This window comes from Podarcis erhardii (assembly GCF_964252035.2).
Source record: "Podarcis erhardii genome assembly, chromosome: 15".
In the NCBI taxonomy this organism is placed as follows: Eukaryota; Metazoa; Chordata; class Lepidosauria; order Squamata; family Lacertidae; genus Podarcis; species Podarcis erhardii.
In genome coordinates, this window is record NC_138505.1 from 7,631,097 (window position 1) to 7,651,783 (window position 20,687).

General features: G+C 46.8%; 2 protein-coding genes across 3 annotated transcripts in view; both read right to left on the reverse strand.

The window, feature by feature from the left end:
* LOC309330031 (peptidoglycan recognition protein 3-like) overlaps positions 1-6,944 on the reverse strand; it is a 30,864-nt gene extending 23,920 nt beyond the window's left edge. Inside the window, exon 1 of the mRNA XM_081841427.1 lies at positions 6,864-6,944. The gene's annotated coding sequence lies outside the window, so the exon portion shown is untranslated. The remainder of the gene's footprint in view (positions 1-6,863) is intronic.
* Positions 6,945-11,556: 4,612 nt separating this feature from the next.
* LOC309330602 (protein S100-A12-like) lies at positions 11,557-15,537 on the reverse strand. Of its 2 annotated transcripts, none has more exons than XM_081842323.1 (3): positions 15,303-15,537; positions 13,391-13,554; positions 11,557-11,895 (listed from the first exon to the last, which is right to left on the reverse strand). In XM_081842323.1, exons 2-3 carry the CDS (start codon positions 13,529-13,531, stop codon positions 11,713-11,715), a joined length of 324 nt encoding a protein of 107 aa, XP_081698449.1. In that variant the 5' UTR covers positions 13,532-13,554; positions 15,303-15,537; the 3' UTR covers positions 11,557-11,712. The 2 variants fall into 2 exon arrangements, with proteins under 2 accessions (XP_081698449.1, XP_081698448.1); XM_081842322.1 differs by lacking the exon at positions 15,303-15,537 and adding an exon at positions 15,141-15,272.
* Between the last annotated feature and the right edge of the window lie 5,150 nt (positions 15,538-20,687).

Sequence of the window (20,687 nt, forward strand, 5' to 3'; positions counted from 1 at the left end):
CTCATCTGAACTGAAGCCATGGGGTGGTGGCTATACCAGGTACACCAACATTTCAAAGATCAAAGAAAGGCATTGTTGTAACCTCCCCCAGTTTCCGCTCTGAAGTGGAATGAGCCTCACCCACCGCCCATAACAGGGATCGGCAGCAAAAATGTTGCCATTGGACATGTTGCTGTTTAGCATACCAGCCGGCAGACATGCACTCTTTCAGAGTACAGTCATACCTCGGGTTACAGACACTTCAGGTTAGGCATTTTTGGGTTGCACACTGCACTGAACCTGGAAGTACTGGAGCGGGTTACTTCCGGGTTTTGGCGCTCGTGCATGCGCAGAAGTGATAAATCAAGCTTTGCACATGCGCAGAAGTGCTGACTCGTGACCCGCACATGCGCAGAGGCGGCGGGTTGCAAACACTGCGGGTTGCGAACGTACCTCCTGCACGAATCATGTCCACAACCCGAGCATCCACTGTAGAGTCGTACCTTGGATTCTGAAAGCCTCATGAGTCGAACGTTTTGGCTCCCGAACGCCGCAAACCCAAAAGTGAGTGTTCCAGTTTTCGAACGTTCTTTGGAACCCGAACGTCCGACGCGGCTTCCGATTGGCTGCAGGAGCTTCCGAACGTTTTGGAAGTTGAACACGCTTCCGGAACGGATTACGTTCAACAACGGGGGTTTGACTGTATATTTGCGTGACAGGGCATGTCTGGATCTCTGGTTCTACCTGAGAGCACACCTTTTCTGTGACTTCTCTATGATGTCATGTTGATGCTTCTGGAAATGTATTATGGGAAACTTTGGGAAACTTTAAAAAAACAGATGTAACCATTGTCGGGGGCTTCTGGCTGCTTCATCTTTGTGGTAGTGAGAAGTCTTGTTGCGACAATAAAGATCAGGCCTACAGGCCACTGTTTTGCTTCTATCTCCTGGCTGAAGTCTCTTGCTATGGGAGTCAAGGTCAGGCAATTGTGAGGTGCTCCAAGGACTCCCTTTTACAAGTGACATAAAGGTAAAGGGACCCCTGACCGTTAAGTCCAGTCACAGACGACTCTGGGGTTGTAGCGCTCATCTCGCTTTATTGGCCGAGGGAGCCGGCATACAGCTTCTGGGTCATGTGGCCAGCATGACTAAGCCACTTCTGGTGAACCAGAGCAGTGCATGGAAATGCCGTTTACCTTCCCACCTGAGCAGTACCTATTTATCTACTTGCACTGGCATGCTTTCGAACTGCTAGGTTGGCAGGAGCTGGGACCAAGCAACGGGAGCTCACCCCGTCACAGGGATTCGAACCGCCGACCTTCTGATCAGCAAGTCCTAGGCTCTGTGGTTTAACCCACAGCGCCACCTGCGTCCCTTACAAGTGACATACACAAGATTAAATAGCAACAACCAATTTGGGAGCGGGGGAGAAGGTTATGGTAGAGCCCACTGGGGGTTTGATAAACATTCCCTCTCTTTTTTTTAGCACAAAATAAAAAAAATTGGATGTTATTTTCATGAATATATATATATTTTGTAGCGAATACTTTGCTCTAGTATGTTCGATATAGCTCTGACAGTAGAGAACGAGACTCTTAATTTCAGGGTCATGGGTTCGAGCCCCACACTGGGCAAAAAGATTCACGCTTTGCAGGGGTTTAGACTAGATGACCCTTGTGGCCCTTTCCAACTCTGCAATTGGATGGGTCTATGATTTTTGTATGCACGAGCTGACTGGCGAACCGCATTGCAAAGTTCAGAGAAATGTAAATTTCAAAGGATGGCTCCCTCAATGTCTCCACGAGGTTTTGGAAACTGCGGATGAGGTGGGCTCACCTGTCAATCAAACTTCTCCCCCATCCCAACCCACTCGGATACATCCCTCAGTTCTTTCACTCCCTACTAGGTTGATCTAACGGTCCCACCAAGATGAGAACAGAGCATTCTGTGTCAACCCCAGGATCACAACATCCCAGCTTTTATTGCCAAAGACCTCTCGTTGCATCAGATATGCCCATTTCTCCTTTTCTTATGCTAGAATCAGACTCCACAGGCGCTACTGGTTTGGGAGGAAACTTGAAGAGCCTCCAGTAAAATCAAGTCTCTACTGATCAGCGCTACGATAGAATGGGGCACCTCAGGGAATCCAGCTAATTAAAGAGGAATAAGGCCAGACAGAACATGCAGCTATATGTTGCCACCCTGCTTCTGCTGGTAAGCAGCCAGAGGAGCTGAGAGATAACGGGAGCACCCCCCAAAATCGCCATCTTGCAGCAGCAGTCTAAATGCAAGGGAAGCATGAGAAGCAAAGGCCAAACTCAGGTTCCATGCTCAATATACATGTGAAGCAATATCACAGACCCTTCAACATTTTCCCCAATGGAAAAAGGGATGCCTTATTCCATAACAACAACAACCACTATTATTTATACCCCACTCATCTCACTGGGTTGCCCCAGCTAACCTGGGCAGCTTCCATGATCCTCATCATCATCACACATTTTAAAACTTTCCTATACTGTACAAGGCTGCCTTCAGATGTCTTCTAAAGGTTGTATTGTTACTTATCTATACAAGGGGTCACATAACTCCATAGCCTCCAACATATTTCCGATGAAAAAAGGGACATCCTAAGGAAAAGCGGGAGATTCCGGGATCAAATCTGAAACCAGGACCGCATCTGCAAATCCAGGACTGTCCTTGAAAATAGGGACACTAGGAGGGTCTGATATCATACTGCTTGGCTTCCCCCAAAGACTCTTGCAAACTTGTTAAGGGTGTTGAGAGTTAGGAGACACATTTTCCCCTCAGCAGAGTTACGATTCTCAGAGTGGATTAGCAAGCAATCCCTCTTTGACTGTAATAAATTATCTATCTATCCCTCCTCCCAGAGAACTCTGGGAACTGTAGCTCTGTGAGGGAGATATGGGGTCTCCTGGCAATTCTCAGCACCCTTAACAAACTGCAGTTCCCAGAATTCTTTAGAGGAAGCCATGCCTCTTTAAAGTGGCATAAGATTGCTTAAAACGTATAGTGTGAATTGGGCTTCATTCACTGAGTAGGGATCGATCTGTCAGTTTCACGTCTCTCATCTTTCCCCCACTTTAAAATCAGTTCTTTACATTTCTGCAGAAAGGTGCTTCTATGGGATTTTGTAATCCTCGTAAAAATTCACCAGCATTTTAGTGTGAATTTCTCCCAATAAGCACATTTTGGTGTGCGGTTCTTAATATGGTGCATCTTTTTGCAAGCAATTCCCCCAGATGGAATGTATTTTGCATGTCGTTTTCGCTAATATATTCATCCCTGTGGACACTTTCCCTTAATAGATTGTGTTTGTTTAAACATGGTTTGGATGGAGAACTTCCTTGCAAAATCCAGAGAACAGCAAATGCAAAAGGGTGTCTGTGTTTTGGTTATTATTGTGTTTTGGGAAGGGCCATAATGTCGCTGGTCTCCAAATCCCATCATCCTCAACCATAGAATCATATAATTGCAGAGTTGTAAGGGACCACATTGTTTTGTGTTTAAGATCATTGAGCTCCTATTCAAAAATGAATTCAAATAAATGAATACAGACAAACAGCAAGAATGGTATAAACATGAGGACTTATTTGTTTTTGGATACATATGGAAAATGAATAACAAGATATAAAATGGAAGAAAATAATGTGATAAAATTATATGTGATATAAAAAAACAGAAGAAGGAAGGAGGAAAGTCAGCTCTGAAGAGCAAGTATAAATGTAAAATGTAATACAATATGTGTATGTGGAGTACCTAATTGAAAAACTAATAAAGATTATTTGGAGAGAGAAAAAACCAATTTTGGCCTTTTGTCAGAAATACTTGCTATGCTCTAATGTTTATCAAGAAGAGCCAAGGGTGAGAGATCACACAGAGCACGCAGTTGCACCTGCAATGTCATAAAATTTGCAATATCCACGAAACAGAGATCCCAAGAGAATCAGCCCCCTGGCTGTAGGAAAGAAAAATACTCACCGAGGAGGTAGCTTGCTCCAAAAGGTGGTCAATCAGTCAGGTGGCTGAATCTAAATCAGAATCAAATCAAGCAAGGGATTCAAGGATGATTATGGGTGTGCAATGCACTAGTCCTGTTGAAGGTCACCGAATAGAATTGTGCGATGCTAATGAGCAAGGGTCAAAAAGCGTGGCATTTTTAAATTCTCCATGTTTGCTTGTATCTGAGTGTGTCTGATTTCCCCCCTACGTAACTGGCTGTTGTAAGTCACCTGCACTGATTGTCTACCCATGTTTGGATTGGTTTGTTCTGGTGGGGGTGGGGGTGGGATTCAACTGGTTGTGTAGCATGTTGATGATGCAATGTTTTGTTGCCGTTGGGTCCACATGTCATTGTAAGCTTCTGTAAAGGTCACACAGTAACATGATGTGGGCTCTAGCAAGCTTTTCTCCAGCTAATTTAGATGTTCAAGTCTGGAGAACTTCCATACATTATCAGCTAGTGCTGAGGACAATCGTGACAGTGGGCATAAGAAGATCTCTGATGGATCACAATAATAATAATAATTTTTATACCCCGCCCATCTGGCTGGGCTTCCCGAGCCACTCTGGGCAGCTTCCAACAAAATATTAAAGTACAGTAATGCATCAGACATTAAAAGCTTCCCTAAACAGGGCTGCCTTCAGATGTCTTCTGAAAGTCTGGTGGTAGTTGTTCTCTTTGACATCTGGTGGGAGGGTGTTCCACAGGTGCCACTACCGAGAAGGCCCTCTGCCTGGTTCCCTGTAACTTGGCTTCTCGCAGTGAGGGAACCACCAGAAGGCCCTTGGAGCTGCACCTCAGTGTCCAGGCAGAACGATGGGGGTGGAGACGCTCCTTCAGGTATACAGGACTGAGGCCATTTAGGGCTTTCAAGGTCAGCACCAACACTTTGAATTGTGCTCAGAAATGTACTGTGAGCCAATGTAGGTCTTTCAAGACCGGTGTTATGTGGTCTCGGCAGCCACTCCCAGTCACCAGTCTAGCTGCTGTGTTCTGGATTAGTTGTAGTTTCTGGGTCGCCTTCAAAGGCAGCCCCACGTAGAGCGCATTGCAGTAGTCCAAGCAGGAGATAACCAGAGCATGCACCACTCTGGTGAGACAGTCCACGGGCAGGTAGGGTCTCATCCTGCGTACCAGATGGAGCTGATAAACAGCTGCCCTGGACACAGAATTGACCTACGCCTCCATGGACAGCTGTGAATCCAAAATGACTCCCAGGCTGCGCACCTGGTCCTTCAGGGACACAGTTACCCCATTCAGGACCAGGGAGTCCTCCACACCCGCCCGCCTCCTGTCCCCCCAAAACAGTACTTCTGTCTTGTCAGGATTTAACCTCAAACACACACACAACTGTACAAAGGCTGGGGATCCAGTCATGGTTGACCAGATGCCTCCAAGGAACTCTCATGCAGGGCCTGAAGGCAGCAGCTGCCTTGCCCCTATTGTCTGCCTCCCAGAATTGAGTTTTCAGCGATATAATAATTGAACATGGGAGTTCTATTGTGTTCACTTATATTCGTACCACCACCACCAGACAGAACCCACAAAAAGCCCTTTGTTGAAGACCTGGACCATGGCTTCCAAAGAACAACACCAACAGCTGTAGTATTACAAAGCCCACCATGCAGCGCGACTGTGAATCAAGAGCAGATGCACACTGACAGACCCTGATTTGTATTAAATTCAGACAGGATTGTGCTGTAAAGGAAGAATCTGGAAAACCAACAGAAGGGAGGGGAGAACCAAGAAGTCACCCCCTCACACTGAGGCCACTTCATTTAGGCAGGAGCAGAACCTCACTGTCAGGTGTGCGTGCAGGAGCCAGGCCCTGTGACCAATAGGACTTTGCAGGACTGGGGCCTTTCTAAGTTTGTTCTGAAGAGGCAAGGCGCAGCCGCACAGGTGAGGCCGATGGGTAACTCACAGCACCTGGTGGCAAGAGCCGGGAAGGGATATAAAGTCAGCATTTCCCTTTGGCTCTTTGCCACAGCAACACGTTCCCTGCCTTGCTGCGTTTGGCTCCTTGACTCCTCGCTTCTTGATCCTCGGACCCCTGACTCCTTGCTTCCTGACCCTCAGACCCTTGGCTTCTTGACTCCCGGCTCTCTGACCCTCGGACCCTTGGCTTCTTGACTCCCGGCTCTCTGACCCTCGGACCCTTGGCTTCTTGACTCCCGGCTCTCTGACCCTCGGACCCTTGGCTTCTTGACTCCTGGCTCTCTGACCCTCAGACTCTTGGCTTTCTGACTCCTGGCTTCTGGACTCCCGTTCCTGCTCCCACCCCGCCATCTTGCCCCCAGTCCTGACGTCCCCAGCCGGGACTCCGATCGCCCATGAACCGGACCGTGACAGTTAGTGGTCTGGGGTCACGGCAGGATGAAGACCTGTTGCTATTTCTGCAGAAGGGTCCCTGTCTCCTGCATCCAGTCAGCATGAAAGGGGAACTTTGGGGCCACAGGGGGCAAAACAAAAAAGTGCCAACCCCTGATTTAAGGTATGGCAGCAGATGCCTATGTAAATCAGTTCTTCGTTCAGAATTACGAAGGCTGGGGTCTGTAATTTTGGAGGGAGGGCTGTGGCTCACCGGTGGAGCACCTGCAAAAAGCCCAGCTTCAATCCCTGGCCTCTGCAGGCAGGGCTGGAAAACACGAACACCCCACCTGAATCCCTAGAGAGCAGGCGCCAGTGAATGCTGAGAAGGTACCAAGCTGGAACGATCGAAGGCATGAGTCAGCTTCCTAGTCTCTTTCCCCTATTCCTGGAGCCAACCCCTAACAGCATTTCTTGGGACGATAAGCACAAAGTGGTGCTTTTCTCAAAACTCTGCACGGTCCCGTTCAGACAAAGTTTCATGGCCTCACCTCTTTCTTCCCAGGGAGACGGGCTGTTCTGTGCCAGCCCTTGTGTGTCAAAACCCAAAGGCAAGAGATCTCGAGTAACCCGTTTTGCAAGAGGCAAGGAGGAAATCAGTCGGGGACAAGAGGGATGTTGCTGCTGGAAGTGTCTCAAGTTTCGACCAGTTTCCTAACAGGAAAGTTTAGAAAGAGCAGCCCAGCACAGAGTCGAGAGAAAAAGGCCAGGCTAGAACCAAGAGTCGTTTTTTCCCCACTATTTGACTATTGATCCAAAACCCTGAACTGTATTTTACATAATTGACTTTTTATTTGTATATTGTATTGTTGTTTTATTGCTAAGGCCGGTGGCTGATGCAAATAAAGATTCATTCATTCAAAACCAAGTGTTGTTGTTGTTGTTGTTGTTGTTGTTGTTGTTGTTGTTGTTGTTATTATTATTATTAGCAGGCCAACGCTGTCTGCAAGCATGACATGAAGGCTTGAAAAAATCAACCCTGCCTTTTGGGAATCCCTTGCATATAACCGCAGTGCCTGGAGACAGGCAGTCAAGTCATGTATCGATAGCAGTGACCAGAGGAGACATGACTGCTGGGAGAAGCTCAGAGTGACAATGACATCGTTCATCTGCAATAGCACAACCAGATGCCTTCATCTGCCCCAGCTTCAGCGAAACATGTCTCTCCCGCATAGGTCTCTACAGCCACAGCAGGAACTGCAACCTTCCAACAGCTTGACCTCACCCCCAAAGGCACCCTCCTCCGTTGTCTCCTGAGATGATGGATGCCAGCCATCATTACTAATATTTGTTGGCCTCTCTATGCAAAAGACAAGAAATGGTTCAGTAAGACAAAATAAGGATCACATTAATTAAAAGTGAAAGACACTTAGACAAATGCTAAGTGGGTCTCCATTTGCACTGTACATTAAAAGCGGTATCATACTTCTTTATGGACTCACGGCCTCCCCCCCCCAAAAAAAAGAATCCTGGGAACTATAGTTTGTCAAGGGTGCTGAGAGCTGTTAGGAGGACCCCTCCCAGAGTGCAATTCCCAGAGTTCCATGGGAAGATGGATTGACTGTTAAACCAGTCTGGGAATTGTGGCTCTGTAAGGGGAAAGAGGTTCTCCCAACAACCTTCTGCATGCTTGGCAAACTACGGTTCCCTAGGTTCTTTATGGTGTCCACCCTCTTTCTCACCTTTCTTTGAAGGTGAAAGCAAGGAGTTTTCCAGGCAAGCAGTCATCCATTCCCCCAAACTGATTTTGCCCCTCTTGTTTTTGCCCAGGTTGTTTTTCTTTGTCCTCTTGGGTCCGGCAAGAGAAGCTGGGCGGGTTTGTTTGTCGAACTGATTTTCATTATTGCACAAGGTGGCAATTTTTAGACTAAGCAGTCGGCAGCTAGAAGCCCTTTCCTTGGCCCAAATATCAGCCCAAACTGGAAGCAAATGCAAAGGGAGAGACAGCAGTAAAACAGGCTTTTTCCTCAAGTGCCTTCTGAAAACACACATTCCATCAGACTAAGATGAGAGACTTCAGTGACTGTCAGCTCAGCTAAGAGACCAGCAATTTCTGACCCCTCCTGTCCTCTAACTATTTCCGTTCAAGCTGGTCACTAAAGGGTAAAGGTAAAGAGTCCTAGGCTCTGTGGTTTAACGTGCCACCCATGTCCCTCGTCACTAAAAGGAGTATATAACAAAAGAACAAGTACCTGAGCTTGCCTTTCCACCTCCTCCTTCGAGCTATAAAATACGCTCTGAAAATGCTCTGAAAAAACAGCAGCGCCACCTGGTGTCAAAGTGCAGTTGTCACATTGGGTTTCATTATCGTTATCGTTACCGTTACCGTTATCGATATCGTTACCGTTAACGTTATCGTTATCGTTACCGATATCGTTATCTACTGTTATCGTTATCGGTATCGATATCGTTATAGTTATCGTTATCTACTGTTATCGTTATCGTTACCATGATCGGTATCGATATCGATATTTGATATCGTTACTGTTATCGTTATCGTTATCGTTATCGTTATTTGGCGATCACTCATAGCCAAGTAAGATTGTCTTCCATAAACACAGTTTTAACAATGAGTCCGTAAGTGACTGTGGAGGCCAATTCTGGATCCACACGTCCTTCCACAGTGGGGACATTAGTTTCCGGGAGGGAGCTGATCACGGTGTGGATTTACCCAGCGTGCCTTCCTCTTATCACGTTTCTCCCTTGCGTTCTGAGTTTGAGTGTCTTCAAAGCCCATGACACCTTTGGTAAAGGCTGTTCTCCAACTGGAGCACTCGCAGGCCAGTGTTCCCCACTTGTCAGTGTTTATACTGCATTTTTTTAGATTTGCCTTGAGACAGTCTTTAAACCTCTTTTGTTGACCACCAGCATTACGCTTTCCATTTTTAAGTTTGGAATAGAGTAGTTGCTTAATAATAATAATAATAATAATAATAATAATAATAATAATAATAATAATCAGTTCCTGCCTCACAGGCCAAATTTGACAGGCGGGTGGCCCCCCACACTTGCCAATCAGCACATCACCTTAGGTGATTTGGTGCTTGGAAGCCCCAAAGCGGGGACTTCATAGCATAGCCGAACTGAGCAGGCTCCAAAGCAGACCCTCCTTTATTCAGAGCTCGGGGGAAAGGAGAAGTGCTTGGGAAGATGGCCACAGCTACCGCCATTTTCACTATCCCATAATGCCTCTGGGCCCTGACCCAGAGGCATTCTGGGAAAATAACAACCACAGACACCCCCCCCCAGTCATGTTCCTGCCCTGTAAGATTACCCTTCCAAGATCAGACCCTCAGTCTCTGCGTTAGAGATGCAGTTGATGCTGGTGACTTCCAAGCCGAGGGCATCAAACCAGTCTAGCCCTAGGAGGCTTGGCCGCTGACCTTTCACCGCCACCAGTCAGAGCAGACCCGAAAAATCCTTGAAGGCTATCCGAAACTGGCCAACACCTACCACGGGAATGTCGTTTCCCTGGTAGTCTCTCAGGTGTATGCGGTGAGAGTTGAGTTGCCTTTTGGACACTCTGGGTACCAGATTACAGTTTACAATGTATATACGTCTGATATATCTAGGAGGCTTGGTTTGGTCTGAATCGAGTATACACTTCTGGAGTTAACTGAGCCACTGTGGCCGCTAAGGGGCTGTGAAAATTTGTGTCCTCTGCTTTTTAGACTCATCCACCCGTGTGCTTGGGTAGCGGGTGGTGCTGTGGGTTAAACCACAGAGCCTAGGACTTGCCGATCAGAAGGTCAGCGGCTCGAATCCCCATGACGGGGTGAGCTCCCGTTGCTCGGTCCCTGCTCCTGCCCACCTAGCAGTTCGGAAGCACGTCAAAGTGCAAGTAGATAAATCGGTACCGCTCCGGTGGGAAGGTAAACGGCGTTTCCGTGTGCTGCTCTGGTTCGCCAGAAGAGGCTTAGTCCTGCTGGCCACATGACCCGGAAGCTGTAAGCCGGTTCCCTCGGCCAATATAGCGAGATGAGTGCCACAACCTTAGAGTCGGTCATGACTGGACCTAATGGTCAGCGGTCCCTTTACCCTTTACCTTTACCCATGTGCTATCTGAAACACATTGGTTGTCAGGTGTGATCCCCCCCCCCCCAGCTTTCCTACCCCACTACTGTTGCCTCTTGAATAAGTAGGGAAGAGGAGGGTGGGGACAAAACTAGACAGGGCTCATCCAAACTTATCTTTTACCACTCTCTTTCTGGGCCTGCACTTTAAATCTCTGTGTTTGGGCGCTTCTCACCCCCACCCCGAAGCTTTCGCCAGGAAAACCCGCTCTTTAACGCTCAATTGGAACAAACAGCAATTCAGGTTTTCCTTGTATTGTTGTTTGCTCGGATTCACTGGAGCAAAAGGCAAACAGAAATGCTCCGGCACAGAGCCTAGATGTTTGGATGAGCCCTTAGTTGGTCTCCCTATTAATACATGTGTGTCCCGTTTTTCCTTCCAAGCAGCTCAAAGCGGCCACACGTGGTTCTCCCCCTCCCTGTTATATCCTAAGAAACACACACACACACACACTGCAGGTTAGGCTGAGAGAATGTGAGTTCACATCCAGAAGGCATCAGGAAGACTGGGGGCTTTAAACTTTGGGGATTTAAGCCAGAATTATTTGGTTTAGCCTGCACTTGCTGCTAGCCCTATTGGTTGCAATGGGCACCAGCCCCACGGAACTCAGCAGAGAGGAGAAGTATGGGGAAGTCTTAGAATTAGTTGGTCCCACCTGCCTTTGGCTCTTAAGCTCAGGATGACCATGCATGGTTCTTCCCGTCCTAGTTATATCCTACAATAAGCTGGTCTCCAACCATAATAAAATTATCTACCATCTATCTACCATCCTGACAACCACCCATGCATGGTTGGTTTGGCTGAGAGACAGTGAAACAGTCCAATGTCACACCCAGAAAGATATATGGCTAGGTGGACATTTGAACTCTAGCCTCCCAGGTCCTAAGATGCAACCACCACAGCAGGGGATGCTTCTGGGTATAGGGACCCTTCCCCAGCAAACTCTATGATTCTATGAGTCATAGAATCCCTTCCCTAGCAAACTCTATGGTTCTATGAATGAACTTATAAGGTAGGTGAAAATGTGACTCCCTTGTCCTCTGCCACAGAAGAGCTTGAATACCGTGCAGAAAAGCCCATTTGACAACAGCTGGGAAGAAATGACACGTCTGAGGATTTCGAAGTGAAATATATATTTCTTATTTTATTGTCAAAAGTTTCCATTCCTAGCTAGAGAATGTAGGAAGGAGGGGGTGGGTGTTAAGAAGGTTGTCATCCCACACGCCCCTGAGCACCATCTCCTGAAGGATTTGCTGGGTTTCCTTCTCACTGTTGTTGTGGCTGCTGCTGCTGCTGCTGCTGTCCGCCATGTTGTTGGTGGAACTTTTCATGGGAGCAATGGAGGAATCTTCCAACCAGGCGGGTCCATTCCTCAAAATTCACTACGTTATCCTTGTTTGTATCCAGCTCATTAAAGAGTTGCTCCTTCGCTTGTTTCTTACGTGGACACTGCAAGGATTGAGAGTAGAAGTTTATTGCTATCAGACCATCAGAAAACAAAACTGTGGCCCTCCTGGCACTATTAGACTAGAATCATAGAATTGTAGAGTTGGGAGGGACCCTAAGAATCATATAGTCCCTTGCAATGCAGGAATCTCAGCTAAAGCATCCAGGTGGCCCTCCAACATTTGCTTCAAAACCTTCAAGGAAGGAGAGTCTACAACCTCCTAAGGATGACCGCTCTCACTCTCTAAAAGTTCTTCCTTCTGTTTAGTCGGAATCTCCTTTCTTATAACTTGAAGCCATTGGTTCACGTCCTCCTCTCTAGGGCAGGAGAAAACAAACTACATCTTACCCTACCTGGCCTTTAACCAACCTTACTGAGATGGATGGAAGTTGTAGTTCGGATTAGCAGAACGAAATTAAGACAGAGTAACATCGGTGGGCGTTTAACTCAGAACCAGACTCACGTCCTGCTTTCAGGCTTCCTTCCCATAGGCATATTTGAGAAAAGGATTCTAGACTAGACAGGCTTTTGGCATGATCCGGAAACCAGACTCTTCTCAGAGGCATTGTTTTGAGGTGGATGAGAGGTCCTGAACCCCGCTACCTCCTGCAACTTCCCCATATGTATCTTCCTATATAAAGCAAAATGTAGAATGTCGACATGCTCCACCTTTAGAGCAGCCACTGATAGGGGGCCACACGAACTGCAGGGTGAGGAATGGCAAGCCAGCCCAGGTGAGCTGCTTAATGGAGTGGGGAGGGGCTTACCTTGTAGGTTTAGTAAGCCTGAACCCCCCCCCCCCCTATTTTTTGCACCTTCCCTGTTAGGGGTAGAAGGAGCTGTGAGGTTTTGGCAAGATGAGTGAGCAGAGATGGAGCCGTGTGTATACAAGTGTGTGTGTGTACACACACACACACACACACACACACACACACACACACTTAGGGAAGGGGGAGAAATTTGATCCAATTCACATTTTAAGGCAAATCTACAAAACCAGCACTTTCCCAAGCAGTCCGCAACTCAGAACCCAGGCATCACTTGAAATCCTCAGTTCTCAGGATTTGGCAGTGCGTTTCTCCAGCCAAGTAATAGGTACAAGTATATAAAAGTATATGCATTAAACTACAGTAACGTGGAAAAAAATTGCATTCTAACAGGGAAGATTGTTTTGCAAAAAAAAAAAAAAAAAGGTGTGTATTCTGCAAAAATGCATTTTAAAATGTGTTTATTGGTAGATAGCAGGAGAATACTTTTTAAAAGCTGGATGAAGAACTGAATTTCAGATTGGGAAAGGAGGACATGAGAGGGACTGAAATGGACATATCCACTCATCCCTAAGTAAACTTTCCTTTCATCTGAACATGCTTCAAAACACTGTCTTAGGGAGACGCTGGTCCCTCGCCATCTTAACATACCCTGCACCTTCATGCCAATGTGCCAGCTAGGGCTTTAAGTGCCCGGCAGTTGCCCATGCCCTTCTTCTCTCCACCTCACCTCAACGCAGTCGGGGAACTGCTCAAGGATCATCTTCTTGAACTCCTGCTTGTCGAGGGTGTCAGATTGCCCAGCATACTTGTGGAAGACGTCGATCAGCTGATCAGCCAGGACTTGCATCTGAGTCTTGGACTTGGACATTTTGAAGGTTTTCGGTTGGCAACCTAGATAGACATATGAACGTAAGAAGAGCCTTATCAGATTCCACCAGAACGTCTACAGACAGGCCATGAGGATGAGAGACCTCCTTCACTCTTAAAAACGCTGGGTCAGGAATAGAGTGCTACATAATTTGATTCTTATTACTTAACTTGTTCGTTTAAGTTACTTAAAAGCTGCTTAATTCTCTAATGCAGACATGCAGTTTATATTTTGGGCTTGTCTTAAAATAATGAAATTTTGGGGTGTCGTAGTAAGTGAAATGGAAATAAAAACACGGGTGTTGGGCTGTCTCTCTCAACATCTGGAGAACACCCTGGTTTTGCCACCCCTGGTGGACGCACCCTTATTTCTGAATTCACACCAAAGCTAAGTCCAGCCAGCCATTTTGTTGCCACACACCCCCTCTCAAATTGAAAGTGTCAAGTTTCCAATATCAGCTAATCAGGTGTAGGGAATCCTTCTCCCTCCAGATGTTTTTGGAGTCCCAGATCCAAAATCAAGCATTGCTGATGAACAGGGATAATGGGAGTTCTAGTTCAGCAACCTTTGGAGAGCAGCAGGTTGCCCACACCTGAGCTAAGATATTTGGGGTCATGAGGCAAATCATCTCACACTCCTCTCTTCCCCCTTTGCTGCCACCAGCATTAGCTTCTATTATCTCCTAGACTTGCAAAGAATCTGCTCAAGACAAGAGAATACAGAGAATGCTAGCTTAGTAAGGAAACGTAATCAGGAGAGCATAACCTCTTCACACCAGCTGCTAGGTGTCCATCTGAATCCTTTTAGGACAGCCTTTCTGCCCTCCAGATGTTTTGGAATCCAGCTCCCTCCCATCAGCTCTGGCCAAGGGTCGTGATGTCAGGGCAGATGGGAGTTGTGGTCCAAAACAGTTAGAAGGCACCAGGTTAAAGAAAGGCTGTCATAGAGCAAGCAGAGTCAATTTGGTGAGCCTCCAGATGCTGTTAAGACTCCCAATACCAATGGTCCATGGTCAATGTTGATGGGTGTCAGAGTTCAGCAACATCTGGAGAGCACCAAAATGACTGCCTCTGCTCTAAGACAGCCTAACCCAACCAGGTGTCCTCCCGTCATTTTGGACTTCAGCTCCCATCATCCCTGGCCATTGGCCACAGTGTTAGGTCTGATGGAAGTTGTCATGCCAAACAGCTGGTGAGAAATAGGTTGGGAAGACTTGCCTTAGAGCCAGGGTAGCTAGTATGGTGCCCTCCAGATGGGCTCACCTCCCATCAGTGCCAGCCAGCATAGCCAATGGTCAGGAATGATGGAAGATAGAGCCCATCAACGACACCAAGTCCATCTAGGAGAAATATTCCTCTCTAACATGTTCTCTGCTATTGCTGCAGGGAGGACTATCTAGAGATGGGAAGGCCTGGGTGTTGGTGTCTAACAGCATCTGGTATCCACAGAGAGACAGACAGACAGACAGACAGACAGACAGACAGACAAACACGTGTTTTCCATCCCTGCCCAAGCTGCTACCCTCAAAAAAATTTAGCACCCAACGTCCAATGCAAAAGCTAAAACCTGAAAGCAGCACAAGAAGGCCTCCCGTTCTTCTCCAGCTTACCTCGATCGGTGATCAACGAGAGAGCTAGGATGAGCCAAGGTGTGGTAGTGAGCCCTGTGACAGCCCCTCTTCTTATAGTCCCTGTCCAGATCCCTGCTCCCACCCACCCTAGTTGCAAAACCTTTGATCCTTCTCAAGCCATCTCCCTCTTGCACCACTCACCTCTTGCTTAAGATATCTGTGTTCTTCCTTCAGCTGCACACCGCTGTAGGGTTTTTCCCCCCTGCTACGGCCAGTCAGGCTCTGTCATTTTCCAGTACCTTGTTTGCACAGCCTGTGAGCCAATCCTTTTGAAAGCTTTGTAAAACTCCGACAAATCCGGCTGGTTTTTTCCGCACAAAAAGCAGTCAGTAGGCAACTCTTCCTTTCTGGAAAAAGAAATAACAGTATCTGATAATGAAGTAGAGGAGGGTGGAATCTTGTGAAGGTCCTTTGTAGGTTCTTAAGATTCTTTTAAAAATATCAAAGGGGAACAAGAAATGAGTCAGATCAATGGAGCAAACTCTGCGTGAAGCCTCCTTTCAATTCGGTTTTAGTAAGGAACCAGGAATGGGTTTTGAAATTAATAAATCTGTGGAGTTTGGCCCCCTAGAAAGTTCACAGTGATTCGCCCAGGATCCTCACCAAACTGTTAGAGAGGATGCCACTCCTGTTACTTACGGTATTTCCATGCATGGTGGGATTGCCTAAAGGTGAAAGCATTTGGGTTATCTGTTTTCACCGAAATGAATAAAACAACAAAGCGACAGATTGAACCACAGTTGTTTTCATTGTGTTTTTCTTCAGAAGGCAACATAGACTTACGCAGTAAGGAGCATGCTGGACACCTGTTACAAGCTGCAAGAAGTGTTATAGGACTTAATGTATTTTTATTCTTTGTTGGAAGCCGCCCAAAGTGGCTGGGGAAACCCAGCCAGATGGGCGAGGTACAAATAATAAATTATTATTATTATTATTACCCACACTTAGTTTGCCTCCACTCTTCCTGGACATGGTCCACACTTAAAAGCTCTGTGTCCAAGCACCCTTTATTTTTTTGGTATGAGGGCTTTCCCCACGAAAACACACTCTTTAAAGCTCAATCGGAACAAACAGAAAACCCAAATTGAAGTTTGTTCCGATGGAACGCTAAAGAGCAGCTTTTCGGCAGAAGCTGAGGAGCAAAAACAAAACGCTCTGATGTGGAGCTTCAAAGCGCAGATCTGGGCAAACGGACAGTGTGGATAAGCCCATAGGTAGGCAATGAAAATATTTCTCAGGCGCTACACTGTCAAATTGGTACCAAGCTGTCTGGGACTGCGCAATACGCTTTTAGGAAAATTAACGAACAAGATGAGGGTTATACAGAGCAGTGTTGAATAAAAATACTGAACAAAATAAAATATTGGGGTGGGCCCCAGGTAAACCCCGCCCCACATTATCAATCGCATGATATGGCGCATGCACACCATTTGAATGGTAATGCCCATCAACCTAGGAGTTGGCTCCTATGCAGGGCCATCTTTACCTGGGGGTGCAAGGGGTGCAGGGCCCTTGGGCGCCGAATTCTGGTGGGTGCCAAATGTATACCTACTGTACACTTCTTGATCGGCGGCAGTGAAAAGCAATGTAGCAAAGTCCTCGTACCCCCATCACTCCGTTACTACGTAGTGTCAAATATTTTCCGATGAGTCAGGAAACAAAAGTAGTTTCTTCCACTGCGTCGTCATTACAGGTGAACGATTTCCCTCCTGAATAAAGGTCAACAACTTTGGCTTCCCCCTCCCCCCAAAAAGCTCAATAATAGTCAATTTGGAGGCGCTGGGCGGATCTTTGCACCCCAGCAGCTCATATGCTAAATGACGGCCCTGCTCCTACGGTACAGGGTCAGATTGAGAAAGATATGTTTACTGTGGTGTGGTCTGAGTTTATAACATTTACAAATATTGAAGAACAATATCAGCATAGCTCAGCTGGTTAGAGCGTAGTGATGGTCACACCAAGGTTGCGGGTTCAATCCCCGTATGGGGCAGATGCATTGTATTCCTGCATTGCAGGGGGTTGGGCTAGAATGGGTCCCCAGATGTTGTTGGACTACAACTCCCATCATGTCTAGCCAGCATGACCAGTGGTCAGGGATGATGGGAGTTGTAGTCCAACAACATCTGGGGACCCACAGGTTGAGAACCGCTGGGCTAGATGATTCTCAGGGTCCCTTCCAACTCTACAATTCTATGAACCCCTGTTACCGCTATACAATAAGTTTTATTTGATGTAGGCACACCTTTCCTTTTCATGTGATATATTTCTAAAACAGTAAAATACATTTGAATTTTTATGTATAAATTTTGTAATTTGTTTTTAATTCATCGATCCTGGGTGAATGAATAACATGCTTACCTGCCTGGTGGATATGTTTTGGATTTGCGATACACTACAGTGGGGTGTGTGTGTGTGTGTGTGTGTGTGTGTGTGTGTTTGATATATATATAAAGGTAAAGGGATCTCTGACTATTAGGTCCAGTCGTGGCCAACTCTGGGGTTGCGGTGCTCATCTCGCTATATTGGCCGAGGGAGCCAGCGTACAGCTTCCGGGTCATGTGGCCAGCATGACTAAGCCGCTTCTGGCGAACCAGAGCAGCGCACGGAAACACCGTTTACCTTCCCGCTGGAGCGGTACCTATTTATCTACTTGCACTTTGACATGCTTTCAAGCTGCTAGGTTTGCAGGAGCAGGGACCGAGCAATGGGAGCTCACCCCGTCACGGGGATTCGAACCGCCGACCTTCTGATCAGCAAGTCCTAGCTCTGTGGTTTAACCCACAGCGCCACCCGCGTCCTTTTGATATATATATATCCTACTTTTTATGGTGCTTTTCTTCAGCTTTTTATCAGCTGCCCATCTTACGTTGTGCCAGTCCGTTTCTTTCAAGTGTATAACATACTTTCGACAGCCGCAATATTTTTTCTTTCTATGCTTCCTAGAATGTAATGAAGGTAAATTAATTAAAACGGTTTGTAGCTGAGAGCATGGGTGAGCTTGCTGCTTCTTGGAAGGAACACCAACTGTTGTGCAACCTTTCATGCTGGGTAAAAAATTTTGCAGCTGTGATGAAATGAGTTCAGTGGGTTATGTGCAAGCAAATTACACTCTGTGGAAACCTACTGGAGTGAATAGACCTGAGTCATTCATGTCTATTCATGCCAATAGGCTTTCTCTGAGGCAAGAACAACTACTGGCTACAACGAGGGATGGGCTTATCTACCAATTCCAGTTCCTCATTTCTCCAGTCTTCCATTCTGTATACCGCATTTCCACATCAGCGGGTGATTTATTGGTTTGCTGAAGCCCCCATGAAAACCCATCTCCATTTCTCCTAATACACCCATTGCTGAGTGCAGTTTGACCTAACGCACATATTATAGCCGAGCATCTTTCCCAATAGGAATTGTCGAGCTGGAAGGGATGTCAAGGGTCACAGAGGTCAACGCCATGCAATGCAGGAATCACAACTGAAGTATCCCTGACAGGTGACCATCCAACCTCTGCTTGCTCCATCTTCCATGAGATAGGCCTTCAAATATTTGAAGATGGCTATCACATCCCCTCTCAGTCTTCTCTTCTCCAGGCTAAAACATACCAAACTCCCTCAACCGTTCCTCATAAAACTTGGTTTCCAGGATCTTTGCTATCTTCGTCACCCTCCTCTGCACACAGTTTAGCTTGTCAACGATGCATTTTGGGGTGTTGTTTTCACTTGAGAGATTCATGCGCCAGCACGACTCAGGGCTGGGTAGACATTCCTGCCTGCAAGTCCTGGCCAGACATGGCCTGCCATTTACCAGCACCACATCTACGTGCCCTGTGAGGCATAGGAGCAGTGCCAGATTTACGTATAAGCTAAACAAGCTATTGCTTAGGGCCCCACTCTCTTGGGGGCCCCAAAAAAATTAAAGGGAGGGAAACTGGGTGTACATTTCCAAAGCATAAGATAAAAACCAAATAAAATAAAACCTGCATACAGCAACCCTGTTTTGTGTTGTGTAGGCTCCTCTTGTCAGGTGTGCGTGCAGGAGCCAGACCCTGTGACCAATAGGACTTTGCAGGACTGGGGCCTTCCTAAGTTTGTTCTGAAGAGGCAAGGTGCAGCCGCACAGGTGAGGCCGATTGGTAACTCACAGCACCTGGTGGCAAGAGCCAGGAAGGGATATAAGGTCAGCATTTCTCTTCGGCTCTTTTCCACAGGAACACATTCACTGCCCTGCTGCGTTTGGCTCCTTGACTCCTTGCTTCTTGATCCTCGGACCCCTGACTTCGTGACTCCTTGCTTCCTGACCCTCGGACCCTTGGCTTCCTGACCCCTGGCTTCTGGACTCCCGTTCCTGCTCCCACCCTGCCATCTTGCCCCCGGCCCTGACATCCCCAGCTGGGACTTTGATCGCCCGTGAACCAGACCGTGACACCTATAATGTAAGTCATGGGCCCCGCCTGCTAGCCTGCTCCCTAAAATATCACTGGTTTGCTCCTTTCTATATGTATGGTGCCTACATTCTGCATGGACTGGTTGCATGGCAACATGCGCAAATGGCTTTAGATACCTATTAGGTCCATACATTACTATGTAGCGCATATTCAGCACAAAAAACAGCGACAATTTGTTGTTGGCAAAGGACAGCTGGACATATAAAGGGCACCATTACCTTCAGTAGCCTAGGGCTTCATCAAACCTAAATCTGGCCCTGGGAAGAAGGAGCCAACTCCTAAGGGCTGAGGTCCCTTTGCCTCCCCAATAAAATATGTGAGGGAGCCAGCATGCACCCCAAGTCGATGGGCATTTCCATTCAAATGGTCTGAATGTGCCGTGTCATGTGATCGATTTTGCAGGGCTGGGCTTACCTGGGCCCAACATTTTTTTAATTCAAGTTGGCGCTGTGAGGCACTCCTTATAGGTCTGCTTTCTGTGAGGTCTAAAACTACTGCTTTTTTCCTAAAAAAAGTTTAGGGGTACTCTCATTTTCCTACCCATATCGAAATACTGCCCCTCAATGAGGCCAAACTTAGATTCACAAAATGTTTAGATGTATGTGTACCCCCAAGAAAAAAGCACTGTCTAGAACTGTGGCAAATATCCCCAATTCTACATCCATTTCGGCTGGTTCCTTACCCCTAGGCACCATTACATTTATTAAAATGGGAATAAAAGGTGTATTTCTATTTTTGTCCTGGCCTTCGGAGGGAAGTCACACTGGAACATCACTACTCCCTGTTCCCTGTCTTGAACCTATAGCCTTATATCTCTTGTTACAAAAAGAAAATCTTGACTTGGCCCAACTTTCTCTATCCCCTGCTCATAGATGAAACGAATGTTATTTTTCACCTGGATACATTTAGCGCACTCAAATGCGAGCCAAACACATTCTTGTACAACTTGGGTTTCGATAACAAGTCTGCACAACTGATACGCTTTATTAAAAGCAGCAAATGTTTGCCTCTGATGTAGTTTTCTTAAGATGTTTCTAACCTTATTTTACTTTGGTGATAGTAGGCTTTGTTTAATCAAAGTTGTT